Below are 23436 nucleotides of genomic sequence, written 5' to 3'. Positions count from 1 at the left end.
GCCTCGCAGAGCTGGGAAGGCAACGATGGCAGCTGCAGAGGATGGAAGTACTTTACTCCTTTACAGGCTGCTGCTGTCTTGCTCTTTTCCGAGAGCAGCCGGGGCAGGCTCTGCTCTTAGTGCCTCAGTTTGGGAATAACCCAGCTGCCCCATCTCCCAGCCGCTGGGGTGCAGCCCCCCGTCCCCCAAAGCACTGCAACCCTGCAAGCTCAGCACATTTTCTGGGCTGCACCTGTTGCTCTCAGGCCCAGAAAGCATGTTGGGGCTGTCACCAGGGTACCCCACGTGCGGGGTCAGTGCCTGCCAGCTTGGTGGCTGTTTTGAAAAGCTCCTTTGAGGCTGAGGTGCTGTTCGCAGGGTGCTTTGCCAGTCGGCTGGGCCCCTCCTGGCACAGAGGGCAGCGGGTGGCAGTGGGGGGTGGGCAAGATGTGCCAGTGGTTCTCACAGCTCCAGGGCTGGGGAGGACAGCAGGGCCACGGGACTGGGCGAGAAACCCCCGCAGCCTCGCACTCAGCTGCTGAGCCATTGGGAACACAGTTATTTATTCTCACTAATCTTCAGTAATAAAGTTAGCATCGAAATCCCAGGGGACCTTGGATCTGTGGGACCAGGCGGTTTGTGTAAATGCTGTCCAGCAGACACCGAGCACCCTTATGTGCTCTCCTTCCAGCTGCTCCCGGGGCCATTTGCTCCTGGCTAGCAGGCAGTTGCTCTGGGCACGCAGGGACAGGGCTCTAGCCCTGCAGACCTCCTGCTGCTCGGAGGAGCCTGAAGCTTTGCCCTGTGAGACCCCACAGAGGAACTGGGTCTGTCCCCTAAAGACTTTTACCTACTTTACCTCTTTCAGCCCTGGGCAGGCAAATCCTCTGCTCCTGTGGCTCTGCAGTAGTTCAGTGACGGATGCTCTTACTCTCCTCCACAGGCCTAGGGTGGGGGTTTAATGACTGCACAGAGCAAGTCGGGGAAATTGAGGTCCAAAATGAGTGGAGAAACTCCATGCAAGAGGGTGATAAGGAAGCTATACCATGTGCTGGGTTTGCAGTTGTACATTTTAGCAGAGACTGATCTGCAACACCGAAAAAGAAACCATATACCGTTGCACAGAAACAAGAGTTACACAGAAACAGCTTGTATTTTCTGCAGATCTTTGTCCAGTAAGAAATGTTTGGTTTGTGCATTTCAAGGCTTTAGAATGCTAAGAAAATATTTCCAATAAGAAACTACCCAGACCTTCCTTTTCTTCCCACGACAGCTTAATTTCTTTAAGAGCCCTTCTGGGAGAGCTTTTTGGAGATCCAAGTGCACTCTGAGGACCAGATTGTCTTGTGTACACAATGGCTGGTTTCCTCCAAGAGCACTCGAGGTTTGTGCCTTGCCTTGCAACTGCCCCCTCAAAAGCCATGTGGAATCTCCCATTACATGAGATTTATCCTGGGCCTTGTTATTTCCAGACTTTATTATCCCTTCTAACAATTTGCCTTTTATAGAAGGCAGCCGCGCTGTTTTGCAGTTTCCTGGTTCCCACTGGAACTTTTTAAAAATTAGCATCATGTTTAACAACATTGACTGTTTGGTAGAGGACCACTGTAATTCTCACTCAGGCATGTATTTGGCAATTCATCCGAGAGCTCCTTCTAGCAGTTTTTTAACCATGTGTTCTAAATATGGGGTTAAAAATATCCCCACCCACCCCCCCAAGTGCTTTGGGACAGTCATGCAAATGCATGTCCCCTCAGGAATGATGCTAGCGTGTGCTCCTTCACAGCAAAGGCCAATGCAAGTAACTCAGCGAGCCTTTCTGTGATGGCTCACTCTTTCTTACAGCACCTGCTCATGCCCTGTCCCTGGGGCTCTCTGGAGAGCTTTCTGCTTCTCACACAGTCATGATTAATTTTCCCACCTTTAGGATGCTTTCTTCAGATCTTCTGTGGCTTCCCTTTCACCTGTAACTTTCCAGAGCTTGCATTCTTTTTTTTATTCTCTCACCTGTATGCAATTTTCACTTCTTTTAAGGTCTTACCACTTCAGATCTTCATTTCCACTCCCCTATATAACCACATCACCTTTTCTAAAAAATCCCTTTGAGCGTTGGCGTGCATTTACACCTATACAACCAACGCTGCATGCTTCAGCAGCTCTTGGGCTACATCAGCTCAACACCACTCACATACTTGTGTGATGCTCCTGACCAGCCTACCTCTCATTTCCCTTTTGACATTAAATATTACTCTAAAGGTATTGCTTTTGCTCTCACCAGCACAGTCTGATCGCTGATTATGGCTCCGTGGCTCCTCGTTTGTTACATTTAAACTAAGCCCCACGCATGGCTGAGGGCGTGCTCCGGTACAGTTCTTCCTTTGCTCCCCATTAATGCTTAGTGTGGGTTTGCACCATCCCACTGCCTCCACCAAGCTTCTGAGATCCAGCCCGATGATGAAAACGTTTGTGTAAAGGAAGGAGATGAGAGACCCAGGCTCCCTCTGCTCACCACATCCAAGTCACTGACACAGGAGCCACGGGTGAGGTCGAAGAGGAGAAAATCCTGGAAAGCAGCGTTACCCAGAGCACTGGGACTCTGGCCAGCTGGGAATTTGGGAGTCACGTAAGTCCCGCGTCCCAGCTGCAGAGCCACCGAGTTCCTCGACCCTGAGCATGAGGCCTGAGAATGGCCGGGGCTGGGACACAGTGCTGCTCCTCATGCCTGCTCAGTGCCAGCAGCAGGGACCTGCTCCCCTTCCAGCACCTGGGCAGCACAGGGCAGGGGCAAGCCCACGCCGAGACGTGCATGGGGCTGGCCTCACCGCTGGCACACACTGAGCACCCTTGGGAACACAGGGCCAAGCTCGGTTTACTTGTATCCGTAAGGAAAGCCCAGAGGAGCCTGTGGGGACAGGCATTTTCAAGTCAACGCAAGTATTTGCATGGTGTTTACGCTACTTAAGTGATAGCCCAGGACTGAACACCAGCACCCCCATAGTGGCCCCTCTGCACCCAGAGCAGATTGGTGAGGGCAGGCTGTGTGTTTGCAGCCACCTACTGCAGGCAGAGCCACCACCCCGGGCACCTCAGCAACTGCTGCTGAGCTTCCCGGAGCTCCACTATCCATGTGGCGCTGGTGCCAGCAAGTGCTCTGGGGGGTGCAGCCTCAGCGTGGGCAGCCATGTGCTGTCCCTGCTTCCCCATGTCCATCTACAGCATGGCCCCTTGCCCACGTGCATGCCCTGAAGTGTCGCCAAAAGACATGATCTGTGAACAGATGCGGTTGGGCTGGCAGTGTGCAGGTGACAGACACAATTTCAGCACAAAGTTAACACAAACAGAACAGTTATAGGACTTTATTTAAGCCCTGAATTCAAGAAATTGCCTGGATTACACCATTTTACCTGGATTCACATGCTGGATCCAAGTAGCAGAGCACATTGTTTCTCCTCACCCACCAGCCAGCACCCACATTTTTGGTCGCTTGACAGTATCAGCTGCCGTGCAAAGAAGTGCACCTCTACCTCCACATTAACACAAGCACCACGCTCCCCTCCCATGCGTGCGTTAGTTCTTGGCCCAGAAGAGCATCTGAGCAGTGAGTCAAGCTCTTTCCTGCCCATCCTTTTTGCCCTACGTGCCCTGCTGTGGCACTGCCTTTCCCAGCTCGTGGATGGCCCTGTTCTCCAGCACCTCCACCTTCCCCTTGCCTGGCTGCAGCACGCTGGCCACCATAGCCCTGGCCACCGTTTCCACAGGCACCGAGTAAGCGGTGGGGAAGACCCAAGCCACGACACCCAGAAACTGCTGGGCTATCCACTCCGCGGGCCGGGACTCCTGACGCTTGCACAGCAGCACCCTGCAGAGCAAGGAGGTAAGGTGGGTCAGACTGAAACCATTCCCTGGGGAAAAGCTAGAGATTGGGTTCTCCAGCTGCACTAGGGGCAGCTTGCTAAACCCACATGGAGGCTGTGCGGCTGTAGCAGGGCCCTAAAACACGACTGAGCTGAGCCCAGGGACACTAAGCTCCTTTCCCTGCAGTGCTGCACAACCAGGATGCTAGTTCTCCTGGGCAGCAAGAGCACAGTACAGCTGAAGGGATATAGGAGAGTATACTCACTGCATGAGGTCAAGGTCTGTGTGGAGATAAGCTTTGGCCTATGTCCCCCAACCTCTGCTTTCAACCCAAGCCTCTTCTTGCATGGCGTGTGACGCTAGGACTGGGACTGGCTGTGGGAAACTGCTGTGCATGCTCCCTGCAGCATTGGGAAGCAGTGCGCTCATCCAGGAGCTGCATTTGCAGCTGGTGGCTTTTTCCACTCCCCCGCCGCCTCCCAGCCCTAACCTTATGCATCCTTTCTCTCTTTCTCCATTTCCCAGCCCCCTGCCCTGGCAAACCCTCCACTCAAGCCCTCCTCCACCGCTACTCACGCTGGCCGGAGAATGGTACAGCGATCAAAACCAACAGCCTGAACCAGGTTCTCCACTTCTCCCTGTGAGAGCGGTTAGGCAGGATGAAAGGAGATGAGGGTGACTGCAAGCACCATCCCCGCCGCCCCATGAACTGGCAGGAGAGCGCTGCTCAGCCGCGAGCAGGATGGCATTAATGCCCACGCAAAGCGGGTACAGGCCAGCCAGGCAGCAGCTCTCCAGGGAAAGGCAGGACTGGGTGAGGGTCTGGACCACTGACTGTGGGTCACCAGCGCACCCTTGCAACCATCATGCTAATTGCAACTGCCTGCTCCGGAGAGGTGGCATCAGGACATGGTGTCCAGCCCTAGGGATCCTGGCAGAAGGCACTGGCAGACAGCGCTGAGCCCAGCAGGTGTTGGGAGCTGCAGCACATGATATATGGGGAAAAAGAACATTTGCAGTACGTACGGTCCCCCCCGGGGAGCCTGTGGGCTCCCCATCCCCGGACACTTCATGTTTCCCCTGGACATTCCCCACCTGGCTGCGAAGCTATCCCAGCTTGGGGCTGGGCTGGAGACCCCAGAGGGTGGTTTGAAGTGGGAGACAGAAGCCGCATGTGGGTGTTGTGCCGGTTCGCGTGGCTGCCCAGCCAAACCCCTGCCCTTGCCCCTCAGCACCAGCAGGACCCCCCAGCCACTTGCATCCCTTGAACCCTCATCTCCTGCTTCGATCCAGAGCATCCCAGCGTCCTGTGACTCCTGCAGAAGCACCGGGAGCCCCCCCACAGCTGCCCCCTCACCTTCACACGGAGGTAGAGGAAGCGGCTGTGCTGGTTCGCCCCCCGGGAGGACTGCAGGACAAAGTGCTTGCAGCCCCCTGCCCGTGCCAGCTCCGCTGCCTGCGCAACATAGTCCCGGTCCACGCGGACGAAGCCGTCCTGCAGGCCGAGGGGGGATGGAGGGTCAGCATGGCAGGGGAGGGCAGGCAGCCCCCCGCCCCCCCCAGGGGGGTCCCACTCACCGCCCCAGCCTTGGCCCTGGTGGTGCCCAGGCAGCAGAAGCCGACGTCGTGCCCCTGGAAGGCGGCGGAGTGCTCACTCAGACGCTCAAAGTCCACCACCGCCTGCTCCTGCGGGGAGGCCGAGGCTCAGCACGCCCGCCGCCGCCGCCCCCCGCCGCCCCGGGACCCCCGGCCCCACGCACCACGGCCGCCTCCGTCTCCTCATCCAGGCTCAGCCGGCGCCGGCTGACCAGCGTCACCCGGGCAAAGAGCCGCCGGGCCAGCAGCTCCCGCAGCAGTGCCCGGCCAGTCGCCCCCGAGGCGCCCAGCACGAAGCAGGCCCTGCCGCCGTCTGCCGCCATGATGGGGGAGCGGAAGCAGGCCCGGGCGGGGAGGTCTGCCTCCGGTCTGCCTCCTGCCTGCCTGCCGCCTGCCTCTGGTCTGCCTGCCGCCTGCCTCCGGTCTGCCTGCCGCCTGCCTCCGGTCTGCCTGCCGCCTGCCTCCGGTCTGCCTGCTGCCTGCCCACAGGCGAGCCGCCAGGCAGGCACAGCAGCCCTTTCTCAGGGACTGGGGGAGGCTGCAGGGTCTCTGTGTCCCCCCATGCCTAAGCAAAGGGCTGCCCCAGGGGACCCCCCTCTACCTCACTGCTGCCGGTGTCCCCTCTCCCGTCCCTGCGGGGCAGAGCCCATGCAGAAAGTGTCCCTGGGGGGATCTCCGTGCCCCTCAGGCCAGGTGGAGGGGCTGTGTGCCGGGGTGACCTGCCAGGCAGACCCTCCCTGAAAAGCACCGGGCTCGGTGCCACGGGGTGCCCTATAGCTGTGTCCTCCAGGCAGGGGGTGAGTCACCCCCCCTGCCACCCGCGCTGGACCTGCCACAGCCGTGGCAGCTTCCCTGGTGACTCCAGTGTGAAGCAGCTGCTGATGCCTGAAGAGCAGTGAGATGCAGCCCACTCCCCAGGGGACCCTCACTGAGCAGGTCCTGGGGTGTGCTGTTAGGCACAGAGGCCCAGCTCCAGATGCCCGCCCGGTGGGATGACTGCCATCGTCCCCGGGGCAGGCCGGGTCCCACTGGGGCATAGCTCGAGCAGGCATGTGGGCACGCGGGTGCTCGGTGCAGCTGCTCCCATGAGTAGCATCAAGGAGCCCCATGGCACCCCAATCCTGTTTGTCCTGATTCCTGAGGAGGGAGGTGCAGGGGCCTGAATGGCTGCTTTCGGGATCAGCCAGGCGATTTTCCAGCCTGGCGTGTCTGCCGACAGTTCCCCCTGGCTGAGGATGAATCTCTGATGCACGTGCTACCTGCGGGGCAGGATGCACGTCATGATCATCAGCGGGTTAATGGCCAGCATCCCGCTTCACCTGCCAGTGTGCCGCTGTGCCGCTGGCACCCACTGTCGTGCGCCCCGTCCAGTGGGCTGCACCCCGCAGCCGCAGGGAACACAGGTGGGTGCAGGGGCTGGGATGAGCCAGGGGTAGCAGGATGAGTGCTTGAGAGTGGGGGGGGGAAGCATACGGTACTGGCAGCAATGCCTATAGGGCACGTGTTACGCTATAGGATTCCATGGGGTGGTGGGGATACCCCTGGGGAGGGGTGGGACCAGGATGCATGGGGGCCACACAGTGCTCCTGCTGCTCATGGTCTGCTTCTCCTCCACAGCAGGGCTCGGTGGGCTGGCCAAGTGCCGGGGCAACCGCTCTCCCGGCAGCATGGAGGTGCAGTGCCAGCGCAGTGCGGCATTTGACTGCACTCCCCAGCCGGCAGCCTGCTGCCCTGACTGGATGGCAGGGCTCCCTGATGCCCTGCCTCTCTCCCGCCTCTCCATTCCTGGCACCCACGACTCCCTCAGCCTCTTTGGTGGCCAGCGCCTGCGGTGCCAGAGCTGGAGCCTGGAGGCCCAGCTGGCGGCCGGCATCCGCTTCCTGGATGTGCGCTGCAAGCTGGCGCGGGGCGAGCTCCACGTCTACCACCTCTGCACCTTCCAGCGGGCCAGCCTGCGGGGGGTCCTGCGCCGCACCCTGCGCTTCCTCCGTGCTCACCCCAGCGAGGCCGTGCTCATACGCATCAAGGAGGAGCTGCCCATCTTCTCCCAGCCTGGCTTCGCTGCCCGGCTGCACCGCTGCTTGCTAGAGGAGGGACAGAGCTGCATGTGGTGCCGGGAAGAGGTGCCAACGCTGGGCCAGGTGCGGGGCAAGATTGTGGTGCTGGAGGCGCTGGCGCGGGAGGTGCTGGGCATTCCCTATGAGCAGCTGAGCATCAGCGACGCCTGGAACGTCCTCTCACTGGAGCGCAAGTGGGCCCGGGCCCGGCGGCACCTGGAGAGGGCAGCCAGTGGGGACCCAGCCACCATGCACCTCACCTTCTGCTCAGGCAATGGGCTCTTCACCTGTCCCGAGGAGGTGGCACGCTTTGTGAACCCCCGCTGCTACCAGCACCTGCGGCGCCGGGGCAGGCAGCCCGTGCGCTGGGGAGTGGTCATCATGGACTTCCCTGGTGCAGGGCTCCTCCAGCTCATTGTGGAGAGCAACAGCCCACAGACCAGTGGCCCCATCACAGCAGCCCCTGGCACCCCCCCAGTACCCTCACGGCACCCCTGCGGCAGAGGGGATGGGCGCCACAGACAGCACAGCTCCACTCGCTGCTCACGCCGGTGCCCATCAGGACGGACACTGCTCCCGGCCTCACACCTCCGCCGAAAGACATCAGCGCCCAGTAGAGCAAAAGCAGGTTCCTAGCTCTTGCTGGCACCAGGAAGCCTTCATGTGACAATGGTGTGACAGCACCAGAGGCAGCAGAGGAGGATTGGTGGCTTCGGGCGGTCTGGGGAGCAGCCCCCTGCACGCAGCTCTCCCCTGAGGAGCTGGGTACAGTCCTGGCAGGGCCTGGGCTGACTGAGTCCCCAGCAGAGATGCAGGGACAGGCAGAGGGAAAAGGTCCTGCCAGGCCTCCTCTTGGGCTGGTGAGTCCACCTGAAATGCCTTTCTGCAAAACAGCCTTTATTCCTTTCAAGGGTAAATAAAATGACTCTAGGAAAGCACTTTCTATATTGCCTTCCCTAGCAGAAAAAGTGCAGAAAAGACCTTTTGCTTTTGCTGCTCAGATGTGAAAGAGCCTGTACCCCTCTGTCCATGGCTGAAGCACAGTTAAATTGGTGTTTGTAACCATCTCGCTCTTAAAATAGAGCTGTGAGAGAGGTCAGAGGAGGAGGAATTCACTTCAAAGGTGATAGTAAATGGTTAGGAACATCCTTCCCCTCGTTATTTTAGCTTTTGTTTTTTCTTGCAGGGCCTTGCCCCAAAAGTCAGGACTGTTAGAGAGAGGTGACTTCAGCAAGCACCGCTGGCCCTGTGCATGGAAAGCTGGATGGCCACAGCTGCAGCAGTTCAGATGGGGCTACCCCCTCCCTGGGGTCACACAGCCGGGGGATGCTGCACAGGGCAAAGCCCAGCAGTTTGCAACAGCACAGGCAGCGTGGACAGGAGAGTTTGTAGATCCATAAAAGCAAAATGGTTGAGATGTAAAAAAGACCTTAAAATGCACATTGTGCCAGCACCTGCCCTACCTGCAGAAAATAAATCTGCAATTTAAATAGACCGGCAAGCCACAGGACACAGTAGCTCCTTGAAGCAGGAAGATAACTGGGATCCCAGGGGAGAAAGCATCAAACTGCCAGCTGCACTGAAGCAAGGAGGTGAGAAAGAGAAGAGGAAAACTCAGCCCTGTCCTGTCAAAAGGTGAAGAACACCCTCAAAGATGCTTCTGTCTCAGGGGAAAAATGCAGCCTGGCACGGTGCCTGCCAGAGGGCATGCTGCAGGATTTCCTGGCCAGAGGCAAGGACATTGTTTTCTCTGCAGGGCCTGGCCCTGGCTGGAGACACAGCCCTTGGTGCTGAGCTTGGTCATCTGCTGGTCCTGGGCGGGCTGCGGCGGCGCTGGGCTGGGCAGGCAGCAGGGGAGGACGGAGCCTGTGCTGCCATGAGCCAGGACGGAGGGGAGCAGGCAATAGCGCGCAGGGGATGTTGGAGGTGACAAACAGAGACATCTGTTTCTGGACTTGCTTTGTGATAAATCTCTGCATTAAACTGGACATGTGACAAAGCACTGGTGATGTCTGGGGTGCCGGTGGCCTGTTCCGTTGGCTGTCAGACCTCCACTGCCTGGGCCGCCCCTGTGCCCAGCCAGCATGAAAGCTCTAGGTATTGTTCTCATGCCAGGAAGATGGGTGCTATCAAGGGAGGGGCAGTCAGATCGGTGGCCTGTCCCAGCTTTCCAGGGATGCACAGTGCCATGGGGAGCTGGGCAGGGTGCAGGCAGAGCAATCGCAGCTCCCAGGAGCGTCTCTGCAGGCTGGGTGGTTCTGCTGTCACTGAGGACAAGGGCTGCCTGCATGGCAGCAGGGCTGTGGCACATCCCCGCAGCTGCACCCCAGCAGCCAGTACCCACCCTGTGCCCCAGTTCACTGGCAGGGCAGAGGTGCTGCCTGGGGTTCCATGGGTGGGTAGAGCTGCTTGTTTACTCCTTACCACACAAGCCGTGAGATAACTTTGGCATTATCTACGCCCCCAGCATCCTGTTTGGTGAGCCCTTATCTGTGCCACATGCACGTGTTGCTGCTACCAGGCGCCAGGGATTCAGCAGGCAGCACGGGCAGGAGTACCCAGCTGGTAGCAGTGCACAGTGAAAAGGGTCTCCATCACTGGCGTAGTTGGGAAAAGGCATGAGACAAAAAGCTGTCCTACAGCTGAGATCAAAGAAATGTCTCTGAGAGGGACCAGATGAGGTGGGCAGGAGTGATTTGCCCAAAACTACCTCTGCGTCCCGTAGCCAGGGCTGCTCCAGTGCCATGAGGTCCCTGTGGGTGGGGGGTGCAGGGTGCCACAGCCCCTGGGCTGTCTTGGAAGCAGCCCCATGCTTCTGGTCCTGGCTAATCCTTGAAACCATCTCACACCCTGCAAGCCAGGGTGGCACACAGATAACACATCTTCCTGTGGGCAAACACCCAAATTGTGAGAAAGATTTTATCGGGTGCCACTTTCCTCTGGGGCTGTCACAGGAGGATCCAGCTGCTCAGGCTGCAGGCCAGGCGTCGCCCTGGGAGACATGCCCAAAGGCACCCTGCCGCTCAGGGACACCCTTTGGGTCAAACACCCCTTGGGGGGCACCTGTGGTGAGGGGGAGCCGCCCCCTGCCCACACTTAGGAGGTGCCTCCGAAGCTTCAGAGAGAGCAGCCTCAGTCCCCAGGGTGGAGCAAGGGGATGGCAGCAGCGGGGCTGTATCCCGGTGGGATGTGGGTCCTCACCTCCTGCAGGGGCACTGCTTGGGTGCCCCCTTGCCCCGTGGGCTGCTGAGCCCTCCCCAAGCAGCAGAGGCAAGAGGGGCTCCCAGGAAGGTGCCCCCTGTATCGCTGGCAGCAGCCAAGCCGGACGGGCTGTGTCAGAGTGACTCGGTTCCTCTGCGGTTTGCAGGGAGACATTGCACAAGGAGGGGAACAGGCTGTGCCAGCGTCGGGTGGGAGCTTCTAGCAAAAACAACACAAGCGTTCCTCTGTATGGGGCAGGGGTTGATGGGGGTGCCCCTTGCACCCCCTGCCCCAAGGGTCTCACTCCACCAGGTCCTGGGCACTCCCCAGGGACACATTGCAAGGCACAGCCTGGACTTGGCCCTGGGGCATCTGCTCACCTCTGCCAGTGCCCACCTCCCCATGCAGCATGTAGAGCCCCTGGCACCGTGGGTCCCATCCACACCTGGGTGCTGCCAGCACTGTCAGGATGCTCATGCAAGCATTGCACCCTGCCCTGCACGTGACACCCTGCCCACAGCACGGCTGAGCACACTGAGAGGGAGCAGAGCACCAGGCTGGGTGGGCAGCGATGGCTGCAGCAGCCAGGCTGCTTTGCCCCAAGGAGCCCTGCAGTCACAGCCTGTGGGTGGGTCGCCCAACGCCACCAGCTGCATGGCACCCTCAGCAGTGGTTTGCAGGTGGGAGTGGAGCACACTGTCCCTTCCCCACAGATACAGCCCATGGGAGGGCTCTCATGGGAGAGAGAGCATCACCTCTGTTTGTGGCTCAGGACCCAGGCACGGCAAAGGAGGCACATTTCCATTGAGATACCTGTAGGGTATAGAGGGACAGTGAGGAGGTGACACAGGAAAGTGTCTTTGTACCTGCTCCCTTGAGCCCACTCCAAGCAAAGCCCTGGCTTGCAGCTTGTGCTGTACCCTTGGAGGGGTGGCTGGGGAGACAGGATGCACCATCCCGCCTGGAAAATGCACCATCCCATGGGAAATCCCTGGGCTGCTCAGCCAGTAAGGCAGGGATGGGCCCTTCCTTGGTAAGCGGTAAAGCAGGAACCCAGCGGGGAGCGTGTGCCCTACAGCATCCTGAATCCTTCATGCTGGGCCAGCCTGGAAACCCCCTGAGATGTGGAAGGACTCCTGGTGATTAGCCAGCTCCCCACAGAGCTGCAGAGCTGACTGGGTTCTTCTCTCCCTCCCACCATGTGTACCTTTTCCCACTACCTGCAAAGCAACCCCCAGTAGCTGTCCTGCCTTGTCCTGCCTTGCAGGACCCTCTCCCTGAGCCCGGGTACCTGTGGGCATGGGGCACTTGCCCATGTAAAAAAGAGCTTTGAACTTGGCCACATTCTGCCCTTTGCAGCAGCAGCCTCTGGGTCTCAGCCACCTTGCTTCTGTTTTTAAAACAATACCAGAAACTATTTGTAGTTACAAAAATAAAGGTGGGGATTTTTTTTTTCCTGCTGCTCTGCCCTACCGTGTCAGGTTTCAGCAGAAGTGAAACTGGCAGGGGCACAGCCTGCTCCCCCATGAGCACCCCTCTGACCCAGTTGGTCTCCCACCAGCCCAGGTTTGGAGGTGTCTCCTGCCCCAGCAGCTGCCCCTCAGCCTCTCTGCCTGCCTGGCTGCTTCTTCCCTTGCCATAGTTGCGTACCCTTTGCACGTGCACTGCTAGAATACGAGTGCTCCTGAATTACTGGATATGTAGGCTCATCCTCAGCAATTCCATAAAAATAGACAATTGCAGTAAAACATTTTGTAAGGAAGATATCCAGAGACAGGAACTGAGTTTCATTTACATTGGCAAAGCATAGTCATTGTAGTGGGTTACGGCTTTTGTGGGATGGGTTCCTCCTTTTGTCTAGTGTAAGTCCTCTTGGAGCAGCATCAACTTCTCTGGAACTGGAAAATGCATGTGACCTGCATGGCTCTTGCCTGGCTTTAGCTGGAAGTGAGCAGAGCAATTCCTGCAGAAAGCCCGGCCAAGACAATTTTATTTAGAAGCAGAACAGGGCAAGGAAAATTTATGATGATTCAAGAATGATCCAAGGGGAGGTGGACACAATGAGACATGTCCCTGAAGGATCAGTGGAAGTTCCTAAAGGATATTAACAACTCAGGGAAGTTCCTCTGGCATTTTCATGGCCCTTTCTCATACAGATTTGAAGGCAAAGACAGGAAAATACCTTGTGTAACTTTATTGGTATATGAAGATTCATAGCCAGAGCAAAAAGCCTGCAAGTGAGGAGAGCATCCGGCACAGGAGCCGGGAGGCTGCGAGCCACGCTTCTGCTCAGCCCCTGTGGGAACTCATCACACCTCATCCCTCCTCTGTCCTCTGATTGCTGGTGCAGGCACTGCGACGTGGACATGGTGGGTCAAAGAGGTCTCAGTGCCCTGGGCACCATGGGCTGGGGCTGGACGCCCCTGGGGGGACCTTCTCCATCTCCTGGGGGGCTCAGGCAAGCTCGGCTCGTTGGCTTGTTGCGAGTTGGTTCCTGTGGCTGTCATGTGCCCATGGCAGCGTGGGGATGCACGCAGGTCTCTCGGCAGGGCTGTGGCCAGGGCTGCCCCTGCTGTTCCCCTCTGGCTCTGGGCTGGGAGCGGGGTCTCTGGGGGTGGGAGAGCCCTTCGGTGGGGAGGCGGGGACGCGGGGCAGGATGCGGGTGGCAGCGGGGCTGGGGCGGGAGGGGAAGAGGCCAAGGGCAGGGAGCGATGCTGTGCGTGGTCGGAGGAAGTGTGAGCGCTGCTGCCCGCCGACAGCCAGACGCGCTGGTGCTGCCGGCAGTCGGGCAAGGTGCGTCTGCAGCACCGACATGGTAGGTCCCACTCCTCTCCTTGGGCATGAGTTGGGGTCTGCCTGGAAAAGGGGGTTACGGGACAGCAGGGCTGTGGGCAGGTGCTGCCAGGAACCGGCAGCGCTGCTGGGGACCCTTGGGACGGACCCAGACTGCCCCAAAGACTCTGCCCCGAGCAGCGAGGCTGTGCCAGGTGCACAGAGCACTGCCAGGCACACTGCTATGGAGGCAGATACCAGCCCTGGGTGGGTGGGGAGGAGTGGGGGGCACAGGGCATGCCCTGGACTTGGGGGCTCCCCAGGAGTGAACTGCACTGCTGGCACAGCCTCCCTCACTGTCCAGCTGTGCTGCAGGCACAGCCCCCACAAAAGTACCTCGCTGGAGGGGCCCCTTCTGCAGCAGAGCTGTACCTGGCTGGCAGCATTGTGCGTGCCTGCATGTAAGCTGGCACAAGCAACATGCGCTTGTGGCTACCAGGACCACCCAGCAGCGGTGTGGGTGCACTGTGGGGTGTGTGAGCCCCCGTGGAACATGCATGCTCACAACTCCCTCCCTGGCATGCAGGGCACTGCTGCGGGACTGCGATCTGCTGGGAGGACGTGGGCTCTGAGTTCTCATGGCATCTGCTACCTGGGCATCGCTGTCATCACATGGGGTAAGCCACCTGCTGCGGGCACGGTAAGCCCAGCGGGACCCTGTTGCCGAGAAGCCTGCAGGTCCAGGAAACTGGAGGAGGACAGCAATGTTATTCTGGGGGCTTATCAGTCATACTCCCTGCAGCTGCTAGCCCAGGAGTGTCTCCTTCTGGGCTGGGAGGGGGCCGCATCTCTTGGGGCCAGCTCCCCCCAGCCAGACCTATTGCAGGACCATGCTCCCCCAGGGAGGATCAGGACACATGTGGTGTCCCCACAGGATTTCTGGTTCCCCAAATGCAGTATGGCAGCTGGTGCATTGCACCGTGATCTGGAGAAAGGCAGCAGCAGCTCGGCTCCCTGCCCATGCCCATGCTGCAGAGCTGGCCACGGCCACAGCCACAGGACCCACAGGTGCAAGGGTTGGGAACACACCTGGGGCAGCACCACACAGAGTTAAAGCTGCTAACTAACATCAGGAGAAGACATCAGAGTAGAAACTAATTTGGTTTTACTGCCTGTAGGATATTTCCTTCATTTTGGCATTGTACAGAGCAAAACCTGCCGATGCCTGCTTTGTCCCTAGGGATCCTGCAGTGAGCTGGGTTATTTTCAAAGGACCTTTTGTGATTGAGCTAAGGAACAGAAGTAAATGCAGAAGTTCCAGGGGGAGGCTGAGATTTAGCTCTGAGGGGAAAACAAAAATGCAAAGGCACCCCAAGTGCTGTGGATGCTGAGCACCACCCTGGGCAGGAGACTTTGGGGGCTGCCAGAGAAGCTGAGGGGTCAACATGTAGGCAAACAGCACCCACCCTGGGGTTCAACTCCAGGTGGGGCAGGGAGAGGTGATGTAAGGCTGAGGGGAAGGAGCGAGGATGAGCTGTGCTACAGAGTTGCTAGTGGAGCTGGAGGAAAGAGGCAGGAGAGCATATAGAGGATGGGCTCCCTGGGATGGGGTTTTAAGGGATGGGGTGTGTGAGGGCAGCAGGGCAGCTGCTCTGAGCTGTGCTGGGGAGGCAGCGAGGGCCAGAAGGTGGGTGGTGGGAGCTGAGGCCAGGGCAGGCTCCCAGGAGGTGCCCTCAGCTTCTGTTCTGCAGCCCCAAACTCCCAAGGGGTGAAGAGGATGGCTGTTGAAGGCCACATTTTCCTCAGTTTTCTTGAACGAAGTGGATAGTTTTCTCTTTCACAAGGAAAACCAGACAAATTATGGGAATTCTGCTTAGAAAAATGCGTAACTACTGACCAAACCAGAGCCCTAATTAGACTTTGGAAGCCCTAGATTTGCATCTAATCTGCAATGCCCAGACCCTGGCCTGCATGACCACAGTGTGATATGCTCCCCTGAGATGCATGGTACCCCAGGCCAGTTATTTGGAGCAATCTTTGATCCCCATCTAATTTTCTGCGCAGATAGAGATACAATCCCCATATCACTTTCTGTAGTTGTGGAGATGCATGCTACTGGAGAGGAGGGAGGAAGACTTTTTTGTGGCTTAAACACTTAGATTGCATCAGGTTGTGGTGAGAAATGCTGTAAATAAGAGCAGGAGAACTTCTGGGTGTGGGTTCCAGTTAATCTCTGGCTTTGCCCTGCATGGTGGGCATGGCTAGGATGTGAACTTCAGTGTTGCAAGACAGTTGTTTTGCAACACTGAATTTTATAAGACTCTTTGACCATCTCTGGCTCAGATGAGCAGCTTGGGATACAGATGCTTTTGGGGGTGAGGCCATGCTCGTTCCTCTGCCTTGATCTAAGCTAACTCTCATGTAGAAGCATAAAGCAAGAAAATTGAAGTGGTACACTTCTGTGCTCAAGGAAGGAACCACATTTAAGGAACCATCTTGATGTTGGGTCTTCCCCTTTGGGAAACCTTTCTGGGCAGGGGAGCAGGGCTGTGGGGCTGGGCTTTCACCCCTTGAGCAGGAGGAGGCATCAGCACTTGGGGCTCTTCTGCCACCTGTGCTCTGCCCACCCCATTCCATGCTTCCCTCTGTCTCAGCCTTCACCCCGTCTCCTCCACCTTCCTCACCCCCATGCAGTCCCCCCTCTGCCCTGCCCAATCCACCCACAACTCTGTGTACCCTTAGAGCACCATTATTGCCCACTCTTATCCCTTCCTCCTGTCCCCTCGCCCAACTGTTCACTGGCATCTCTTGGCCCTGATGCCAGCCCTAGCCCACCCTCATGTCCCAAGGGACCCCATCCCCAACCTGGCTCCCATCTTTCCGGCATCGACCCTGGACCTCACTCTCTCTCGCAGGTGTGGTGATGTGGATGGAGGTGGGTGCCTGGAAGTACCACTACAGTGACCAAGGGGACTACACGTGGGAGCAGGCCAGGAACTACTGCCAGACCTTCTTCACTGACCTAGTGGCGATCCAGAACAAGCGGGAGATTGAGTACCTCAATGAGAGCCTGCCCTTCCACAACCGCTACTACTGGATTGGCATCCGCAAGCTGAGCGGCATCTGGACCTGGGTGGGCACCAAGAAGGCACTGACGAAGGAGGCAGAGAACTGGGCAGCTGGGGAGCCCAACAACCGCCGCTCCAACCAGGACTGCGTGGAGATCTACATCAAGCGGCCACGGGAGTCGGGCAAGTGGAACGATGAGCCCTGCAACCGGAGGAAAAAGGCGCTGTGCTACCAGGGTGAGCGGGGGGGACTGTGGCACAGGCCCAGATCAGGTGGGCTGGGGACCTCAGAAGGGTGACCAGTGGCTCCTGATGACCATCCTCTGTGTGCACAGCCTCCTGCCCACCCATTCCATGCAGCCAGCGCGGCGAGTGCGTGGAAACCATCGGGAGCTATCATTGCGAGTGCTACCCTGGCTTCTATGGCCCTGAGTGCGAGGCTGGTGAGGCAAACATCCCCATCCCTCCATCCATGCTGGAAAGCCTGAGCCCTGGCATCAAAGCGGGCAATTCTGTTGTGCTCCTAATGGGCTGGCGGTGCCACGTCTCTCCCAGTTGTGCAGTGTGCTGAGCTTGAGCCCAGGGGAGCGCGCATGAACTGCAGCCATCCCTACGGAGACTTCAGCTACAACTCCACCTGCGTGTTTGGGTGCCACGAGGGGTTTGAGCGGCAAGGGGCTGGCATGCTGCGGTGCCTGCCTTCCCAGAAGTGGTCAGCAGACATCCCCACGTGCACAGGTAGGGCCTGCCAGGGGGTCTCAGGGATGCAGCATTGATGCTTTGGGGGGGTCAAGCCCCGTGTGCCCAACACTGCTCAGGCAAGTGATGGGCTGCACTTGCTGTGCCCCAGCCCTTTGCAGAAGCAGCTCCCGGTGTTCCGTATGGGGAGCAGTTCCCTGATAAGACTGCAATGGGCAGAGTGGCTGTGAGCTCTGGATAAGCCCCCTGCTTGCCCTGGCTGTCCCAGTGCTCTTGCTCGCTGACCTGAATCCCACCCAGGTGCCAGCACCCTGCATGGTCTGAGCATGAGGGCAGGAGAGTGTCTTGGCATCTCCATCATCCTGGTGGCACCATCTCCATCTCCCCCTGCTCACCCCGATCCACTTTGGGAAGGTGCTTGGCATCTCAGGAATCCTCAGAGAAGATCAAAGGGGGGCTGCTGTTGTGGCCAGGGGAAGGGTGTATCCCAGCGGGGCTGGGCTGCCTTGAGCGGCAGCAAGGACCTCTGAGATGAGCTTAGGTATAAGCTGGGAGGGACAAAACAGGGCAGGAAGCCACAAAGGAGAGAAAGCTGCGGTATATCATGCTGCAGGGAAAGTCTTCCTGTCAGCGGCTCAAAGGTTCACAGCCAGGTGCCAGGCATCCCAGAGAGGTGCTGGGCTTTTTTGGGGGGTGCAAGAGCCTTGCTCCACCTTCCCTGTGCTGTTGCGTGGTGCATCTGCAGCCTTGCACAAGGGTGGGACAAAGCAAGGACTGGAGCAGACACAGGACACAGCTGGGGACCCTCTGTGTTGGGAGTCCCAGCAGGAGGGGTCGGGCGCAGGCAGGGTCTCTGTATAGATATTTAAAAAATAAAATCCTGCCTTGAAGTTACTGCTGCCAATGATGCTTGTTCTGGCTGGGCCTGTAGTCCAGCCCGGGGCTTGCTTTAGGCAGCTGAGACCAGCAAATCTTTCTGTGGTTAAGGGGAACGGGCATGGAGATGTGACTGTCCCGTGGCCAGCAGCCCCTACAGTGGCAGGGTCAGAGGCTGGCTCCCAATTTTGTGGAAGTCCTCCCACACAAGCTGGGCTGAGCCTGCCTGCTCCAGGCTTTCCAAGTTCCCAAAGGTTTGCTTTCCCAGCTCACTGTTTTTTCCTGCTGGCTGTAAGTATGATTTATTTTTCTTTTTCGCAATGAATCAGAAGAGTCAGTCAGCCGCCTTTGCTAATTACGAAGCTGCATTAGCAAACGTTGCCAGTTGGGTTTACTCCAAAAACAAGCAGGGGTTCCTGCTGCAGTGAGGCTGATGCTACTGCGGACACCATAAGGGGCAAGGCTGCCTGCCCTGCCCTCACACGCGCTGCCGGGTGTCTGCCTGCAGCCCTCACGCCCTCAGCATGCCCTCCCCACGCTGCAAAGGTAGAGCCTGGGCTGCCTGCTGGAAGGTGCATCAGTGCTGGGTTTTGGGGCCCCGATAGACACCTCCAGGGATTCTGTGGGAAACCAGGCTTGCCTGTAAAATAGCTGTGAAAGGAAAAGTCTGCCAAGGAAAGTCTTCGGTGTCAGCCTGAAAGGTGTAGGGAATGGGGTCTGTCTCACCAGGGCTGGGTGATGTGTAGGTGTGCTCCTGCCACTAACCTGCGGTGGTCCTGCAGGCAGGCAGAGCTGCTCGCCCCAGCAATTGTTGGGTGCTGCCGTGGCATGCAGCGAAGCACGCAGCCCCTGTAGCCATCGCAGCCATCCCATCCCCATCCCCTACAGCCCCAAAGCCACCTGGGTGTCCTTCCCACTGCTACTGTGACAAGAATGGAGGCAGGTCTCTGCTCCAATCCAGGGAGGGAGGCGAGTAGGACTGTAGCAGCCATGGTCCTTCATCCTGGGGGCTGCAACCCCAGGGTAGTGCAGGGGATGAACAGGGCTCTGGCAGAGCAGCAACTTCCACCACCAGGAAATCATTCCTATGGCAGAAAAATCATTGCACCAACTACATTACTACTGTTTTTGAAGAGATGAGACTTGTCTGGGTAGGAAAGGCAAATCAAAGACTTATCACCATAGGTTTGGTTTTGCCTGATCAGGATTCAGCCCTAATCCCTAGATTTAACCTCATCTATCTTGTCTCTGAGACCTGCTCTCCCGTTGCAGCTATCACCTGCCCAGAGCTCAGTGCTCCAGACCGGGGAGAGCTGAACTGCTCCCACCTCCACGGGGACTTTGCCTTTGGCTCCACGTGTGCCTTCTCCTGTCAGATGGGCTTTGAGCTGATGGGGTCAGAGAGCCGAGAGTGCACAGCCACAGGGACCTGGACAGGGGATGCCCCACGCTGTGAAGGTAAAGCCACTTCTAGAGCAGAGATCAGGGTGTCATTGGCCTTGGGGAGACACTAGGATGTTCGCCAGCCTCTTGGTTCCAGCAGTTTAGCCTCCCAGTCCCCAAGCTCCTGCTTGAAGTGTGCCTCTTTGCCCTGCAGCCATCACCTGCCCTGCGCTCAGCGCTCCAGACTGGGGAGAGTTGAGCTGCTCCCACCTCCATGGGGACTTCACCTTTGGCTCCACGTGTGCCTTCTCCTGCCAGGCAGGGTTTGCAGTAATGGGGCCAGAGAGCCGCAAATGCACAGCCACAGGGACCTGGACTGGGGATGCCCCACGCTGTGAAGGTAGAGCTGCTGCTCGAGGTGTCCCAGACCTTGGATTGACCCTGGGATGTTCTCCAGTGTCTTGATCCTCTCATTGCAAGTTGAGCCTCATAGTCTCCAGGCTCCTGCTGAAGTGTATATCTATCCTTGCAGTTGTTGCCTGCCCAGTGCTCAGTGCTCCAGACCACGGAGAGCTGAACTGCTCCCACGTCCATGGGGACTTCACCTTTGGCTCCACGTGTGCCTTCTCCTGCCGGCCAGGGTTTGCACTGATGGGGCTGGAAAGTCACGAGTGCACAGCCATGGGGACCTGGACTGGGGATACCCCACGCTGTGAAGGTAGAGCTGCTGCTAGAGCTCAGGGTGTCGCTCCCTTTGGGTGACAATAGGATTTTCCCCAACCTCTTGGTCCCCACACTTTAACTCTGTAGTCCCCAGGCTCCTTCTTGAAGTGTATCTCTGTCCCTGCAGCCATCACCTGCCCTGTGCTCAGTGCTCCAGACCACGGAGAGCTGAACTGCTCCCACCTCCACGGGGACTTTGCCTTTGGCTCCACGTGTGCCTTCTCCTGTCATATGGGGTTTGCCTTGATGGGGTTGGAGAGCCGAGAGTGCACAGCCACAGGGACCTGGACTGGGGATCCTCCACACTGTGAAGGTAGAGCTGCTGCTTGAGGTGTCCCAGGCCTTGGGATGACCTTGAGGTGTTCTCCAGTGTCTTGATCCTCTCATTTCAACAGTTGAGCCTTGTAGTCCCCAGCTCCTGCTTGAAGTGTATCTCTGTCCCTGCAGCCGTTGCCTGCCCAGTGCTCAGTGCTCCAGACCATGGAGAGCTGAACTGCTCCCACCTCCATGGGGACTTTGCCTTCGGCTCCACGTGTGCCTTCTCCTGCCAGGCAGGATTTGCGCTGATGGGGCTGGAAAGCCGAGAGTGCACAGCCACAGGGACATGGACTGGGGATGCCCCACAATGCAAAGGTAGAGTTGCTGCTCAGTGTGTCACAGGCCTTGGGATGACCATGGGATATTCTCTGGTGTCTTGGTCCTCTCATTGCAACAGTTGAGCCTTGTCGTCCCCAGGCTCCTTCTTGAAGTGTATCTCTGTCCCTGCAGCCATCACCTGCCCTGTGCTCAGTGCTCCAGACCACGGAGAGCTGAACTGCTCCCACCTCCACGGGGACTTTGCCTTTGGCTCCACGTGTGCCTTCTCCTGTCATACGGGGTTTGCCTTGATGGGGTTGGAGAGCCGAGAGTGCACGGCCACAGGGACCTGGACTGGGGATCCTCCACACTGTGAAGGTAGAGCTGCTGCTTGAGGTGTCCCAGGCCTTGGGATGACCTTGAGGTGTTCTCCAGTGTCTTGATCCTCTCATTTCAACAGTTGAGCCTTGTAGTCCCCAGCTCCTGCTTGAAGTGTATCTCTGTCCCTGCAGCCATTGCCTGCCCAGTGCTCAGTGCTCCAGACCATGGAGAGCTGAACTGCTCCCACCTCCATGGGGACTTTGCCTTCGGCTCCACGTGTGCCTTCTCCTGCCAGCCAGGGTTTGCACTGGTAGGGATGGAGAGTCGCAAATGCACAGCCACAGGGACATGGACTGGGGACACCGCACAATGCAAAGGTAGATCTCATGATCACATGCACGTCTGGAAGTGCTCTGTTGCAGCAGATTGCTTTCCCCAGCGTCCCCTTTCCCTTAGCACCCCTGGTCTGTGGCAGCTCATCCCCTGGCTCCCCAGCCCACATGTCCCCACCCCACCACCATCATTCCTGTCCAATTGATGCTGCCCCTGTGCTTTATCTGCAGTCATCAGCTGCCCGGTGCTGGACCCCCCCAGCAGAGGCCAGCTGAGCTGCTCTCACACGCATGGGAACTTCACGTACAACTCCACGTGCACTTTTTCCTGCGAGGAGGGGTTTATTCGGAGGGGAGCAGAGGTGCTCCGATGTGTGGCCACAGGGAACTGGACTAGGCATGCCCCTGTCTGCACAGGTACGATGGGACTGCTTGGTCCTCTAGCACTGGGGGGGGGTCTAGCTTCCTGCAGCACATCGTGAACATGGCAGGGGGGCACCCCAGAAACTTGGGTGCTGTGACATCCTTCTGACAGCTTTCTAACCTGTGGGTCTGTGGATCTGTTTCAGAGGACGGTGCCACCTTCTTAAAGGAAGTCCTGGCTTACAGCAGTGGCACAGCTCTGGCAGTAGCCGGCATTGTGCTTTCTGGGATGCTCATTGCCCTCCTTGCCAAGCGGCTCAGCGACAGAGGTACAGAAACACCTCCCACAGCACACCGTTGCTTTGGCCAGGGGCTCTCAGGCAAGGTGGTTACGGAGTCCCAGAGGAGGGTGGGATGAACAGAAGAGTTTAACAATGTGATTGCCTCAGTCCACGTGTCTCCTTTGCTGCGAGTTGCGGGGGTCCTTGGCAGTTTGGCCAGCTCAAAGGGTCGGCAGCCAGGTTTGGAGAGCCAGAAAAACACCTTCATTGCAAAGGGGAAGAAGGCAAATGCTTCAGCCCCCACTCCCCCCTCCATCCCATGCTTGCCAAATGGTTCAATTTCAGATGCCGCTGCTGGGGCTTCCCACACCCTTCTCTAAACAAATCTGGTTATTTCTTTTCTATCTGCTCTGTCCCCATGGATGTTTTGACACTGTTACCAGATGAGAAGAAGAAGCTCCTGAACCCCACCAGGTGAGAGCTGTGCTCTGCAGGAGGGTGGCTCTGCCCGTGCCCATCACAGCCCTGTGGTCACCCCGCTGCCACCCAGACCTGCCTGGGTGAGGCTGCTTTTATAAGTGGGAGCATCTTCAGGGCTGAGCCAACCCCTGCCCTTCACACCCTGCACTCTCCCGCACGGCTGACACCCTTGTGCTTGCCTTCCAGTGACCTCGGATCGCCGGGCATCTTCACCAACGCAGCGTACGATGCCAACCTGTAAGGTGAGCGCTGGTGAGACGCTCGCAGCACCCTGCGCTCTCACGGCGTGCTGGCAGCGTTCCCCCCTGCGCCTGCTGGCAGGCGCCCGTGGAAAATTCACCTGAGCAGCTGCTCTCCTGGCTGGGGTGCTCCCAGGTGGGGACACCCCTTGGGAGGGGAAGGGGGGGGACCCGCTGCTTTGTACTGCACCGAAGGAGGTGACGGCTCTCCTGTGCTTGCAGCCTGGCCGTGACCAAACCCCACCGCGTCCGCCGGTGCCGCAGACCCGGCGGGAGTTACTGCCAGGGCCCGGGGGGCTGCGTGCCCCCGCCAGAGCCCGGGCCGCCGCTGCCAGCGGAGACCGCAGGTGCGCCCCGGCCCCCGAGGAGCGGCGCCGCCTCCTCGCAGCACCCACCCACGCACGAAGCCCTCTGAGGACCCACACGGGCCCGCGGGGCGCCCACCCCGGGCCCTCCCCGCAGGGAGCGGCCTCCTGCACGCGGGCCTCGCCCCGCGGCTCCCCCCACTCGCGCTTGTGGCGACGGGCTTGTGTCAGCGGGGCCGGAATAAACGTCTGTGTGTAACGAGCCGCCTCTGTGAGCTGGGGGGCGGGCGAGGGGTGGGCGGCCCCCTTGAGGGCCCGGGGATGAGCGGC

At 58.6% G+C, this 23436-nt stretch overlaps 3 protein-coding genes across 3 annotated transcripts; 2 read left to right on the top strand and 1 right to left on the bottom strand.

Moving 5' to 3' along the window:
* Positions 1 to 3319: 3319 nt before the first annotated feature.
* Positions 3320 to 5833, bottom strand: HTATIP2 (HIV-1 Tat interactive protein 2). Its single transcript, XM_040610872.1, has 5 exons — positions 5595 to 5833; positions 5413 to 5520; positions 5192 to 5329; positions 4411 to 4472; positions 3320 to 3838 (listed from the first exon to the last, which is right to left on the bottom strand). The coding sequence occupies exons 1-5, from the start codon at positions 5751 to 5753 to the stop codon at positions 3613 to 3615; spliced, it is 693 nt and encodes a 230-aa protein (XP_040466806.1). The 5' UTR covers positions 5754 to 5833; the 3' UTR covers positions 3320 to 3612.
* A 41-nt stretch (positions 5834 to 5874) lies between these two features.
* Positions 5875 to 8425, top strand: LOC121095696 (1-phosphatidylinositol phosphodiesterase-like). The gene is given in 2 exon segments (XM_040610871.1): positions 5875 to 7968; positions 7971 to 8425. Coding segments are annotated over 2 exon segments (1110 nt in total). The 5' UTR covers positions 5875 to 6992; the 3' UTR covers positions 8105 to 8425.
* A 4965-nt stretch (positions 8426 to 13390) lies between these two features.
* On the top strand, positions 13391 to 23348 carry LOC121095695 (selectin P). The gene is made up of 17 exons (XM_040610869.1): positions 13391 to 13503; positions 14047 to 14137; positions 16376 to 16765; positions 16864 to 16971; positions 17084 to 17266; positions 19376 to 19561; positions 19701 to 19886; positions 20019 to 20204; positions 20337 to 20522; positions 20657 to 20842; positions 20978 to 21163; positions 21298 to 21483; positions 21670 to 21855; positions 22008 to 22130; positions 22526 to 22556; positions 22749 to 22804; positions 23024 to 23348. Exons 1-16 carry the CDS (start codon positions 13501 to 13503, stop codon positions 22801 to 22803), a joined length of 2472 nt encoding a protein of 823 aa, XP_040466803.1. The 5' UTR covers positions 13391 to 13500; the 3' UTR covers position 22804; positions 23024 to 23348.
* The last annotated feature ends 88 nt before the right edge of the window (positions 23349 to 23436 follow it).

The sequence above is a fragment of the Falco naumanni genome, chromosome 11 (genome assembly GCF_017639655.2).
Source record: "Falco naumanni isolate bFalNau1 chromosome 11, bFalNau1.pat, whole genome shotgun sequence".
Taxonomy (NCBI): Eukaryota; Metazoa; Chordata; class Aves; order Falconiformes; family Falconidae; genus Falco; species Falco naumanni.
Note: the sequence above shows the minus strand (reverse complement) of the source record. Positions and strands in the feature narration are given on the sequence as shown.

What these genes read in the sequence shown, in the direction of transcription:
- HTATIP2 (XM_040610872.1), bottom strand. Translation starts at nt 5,753, where the DNA reads ATGGCGGCAGACGGCGGCAGGGCCTGCTTCGTGCTGGGCGCCTCGGGG. An exon ending in AGGAGACGGAGGCGGCCGTG is followed by an intron (nt 5,521 to 5,594) that starts GTGCGTGGGGCC and finishes GCCTCCCCGCAG; the next exon opens with GAGCAGGCGGTGGTGGACTT. An exon ending in CCAGGGCCAAGGCTGGGGCG is followed by an intron (nt 5,330 to 5,412) that starts GTGAGTGGGACC and finishes CTCGGCCTGCAG; the next exon opens with GACGGCTTCGTCCGCGTGGA.
- LOC121095695 (XM_040610869.1), top strand. An exon ending in GCATGCCCCTGTCTGCACAG is followed by an intron (nt 21,856 to 22,007) that starts GTACGATGGGAC and finishes GATCTGTTTCAG; the next exon opens with AGGACGGTGCCACCTTCTTA. An exon ending in AAGCTCCTGAACCCCACCAG is followed by an intron (nt 22,557 to 22,748) that starts GTGAGAGCTGTG and finishes CTTGCCTTCCAG; the next exon opens with TGACCTCGGATCGCCGGGCA.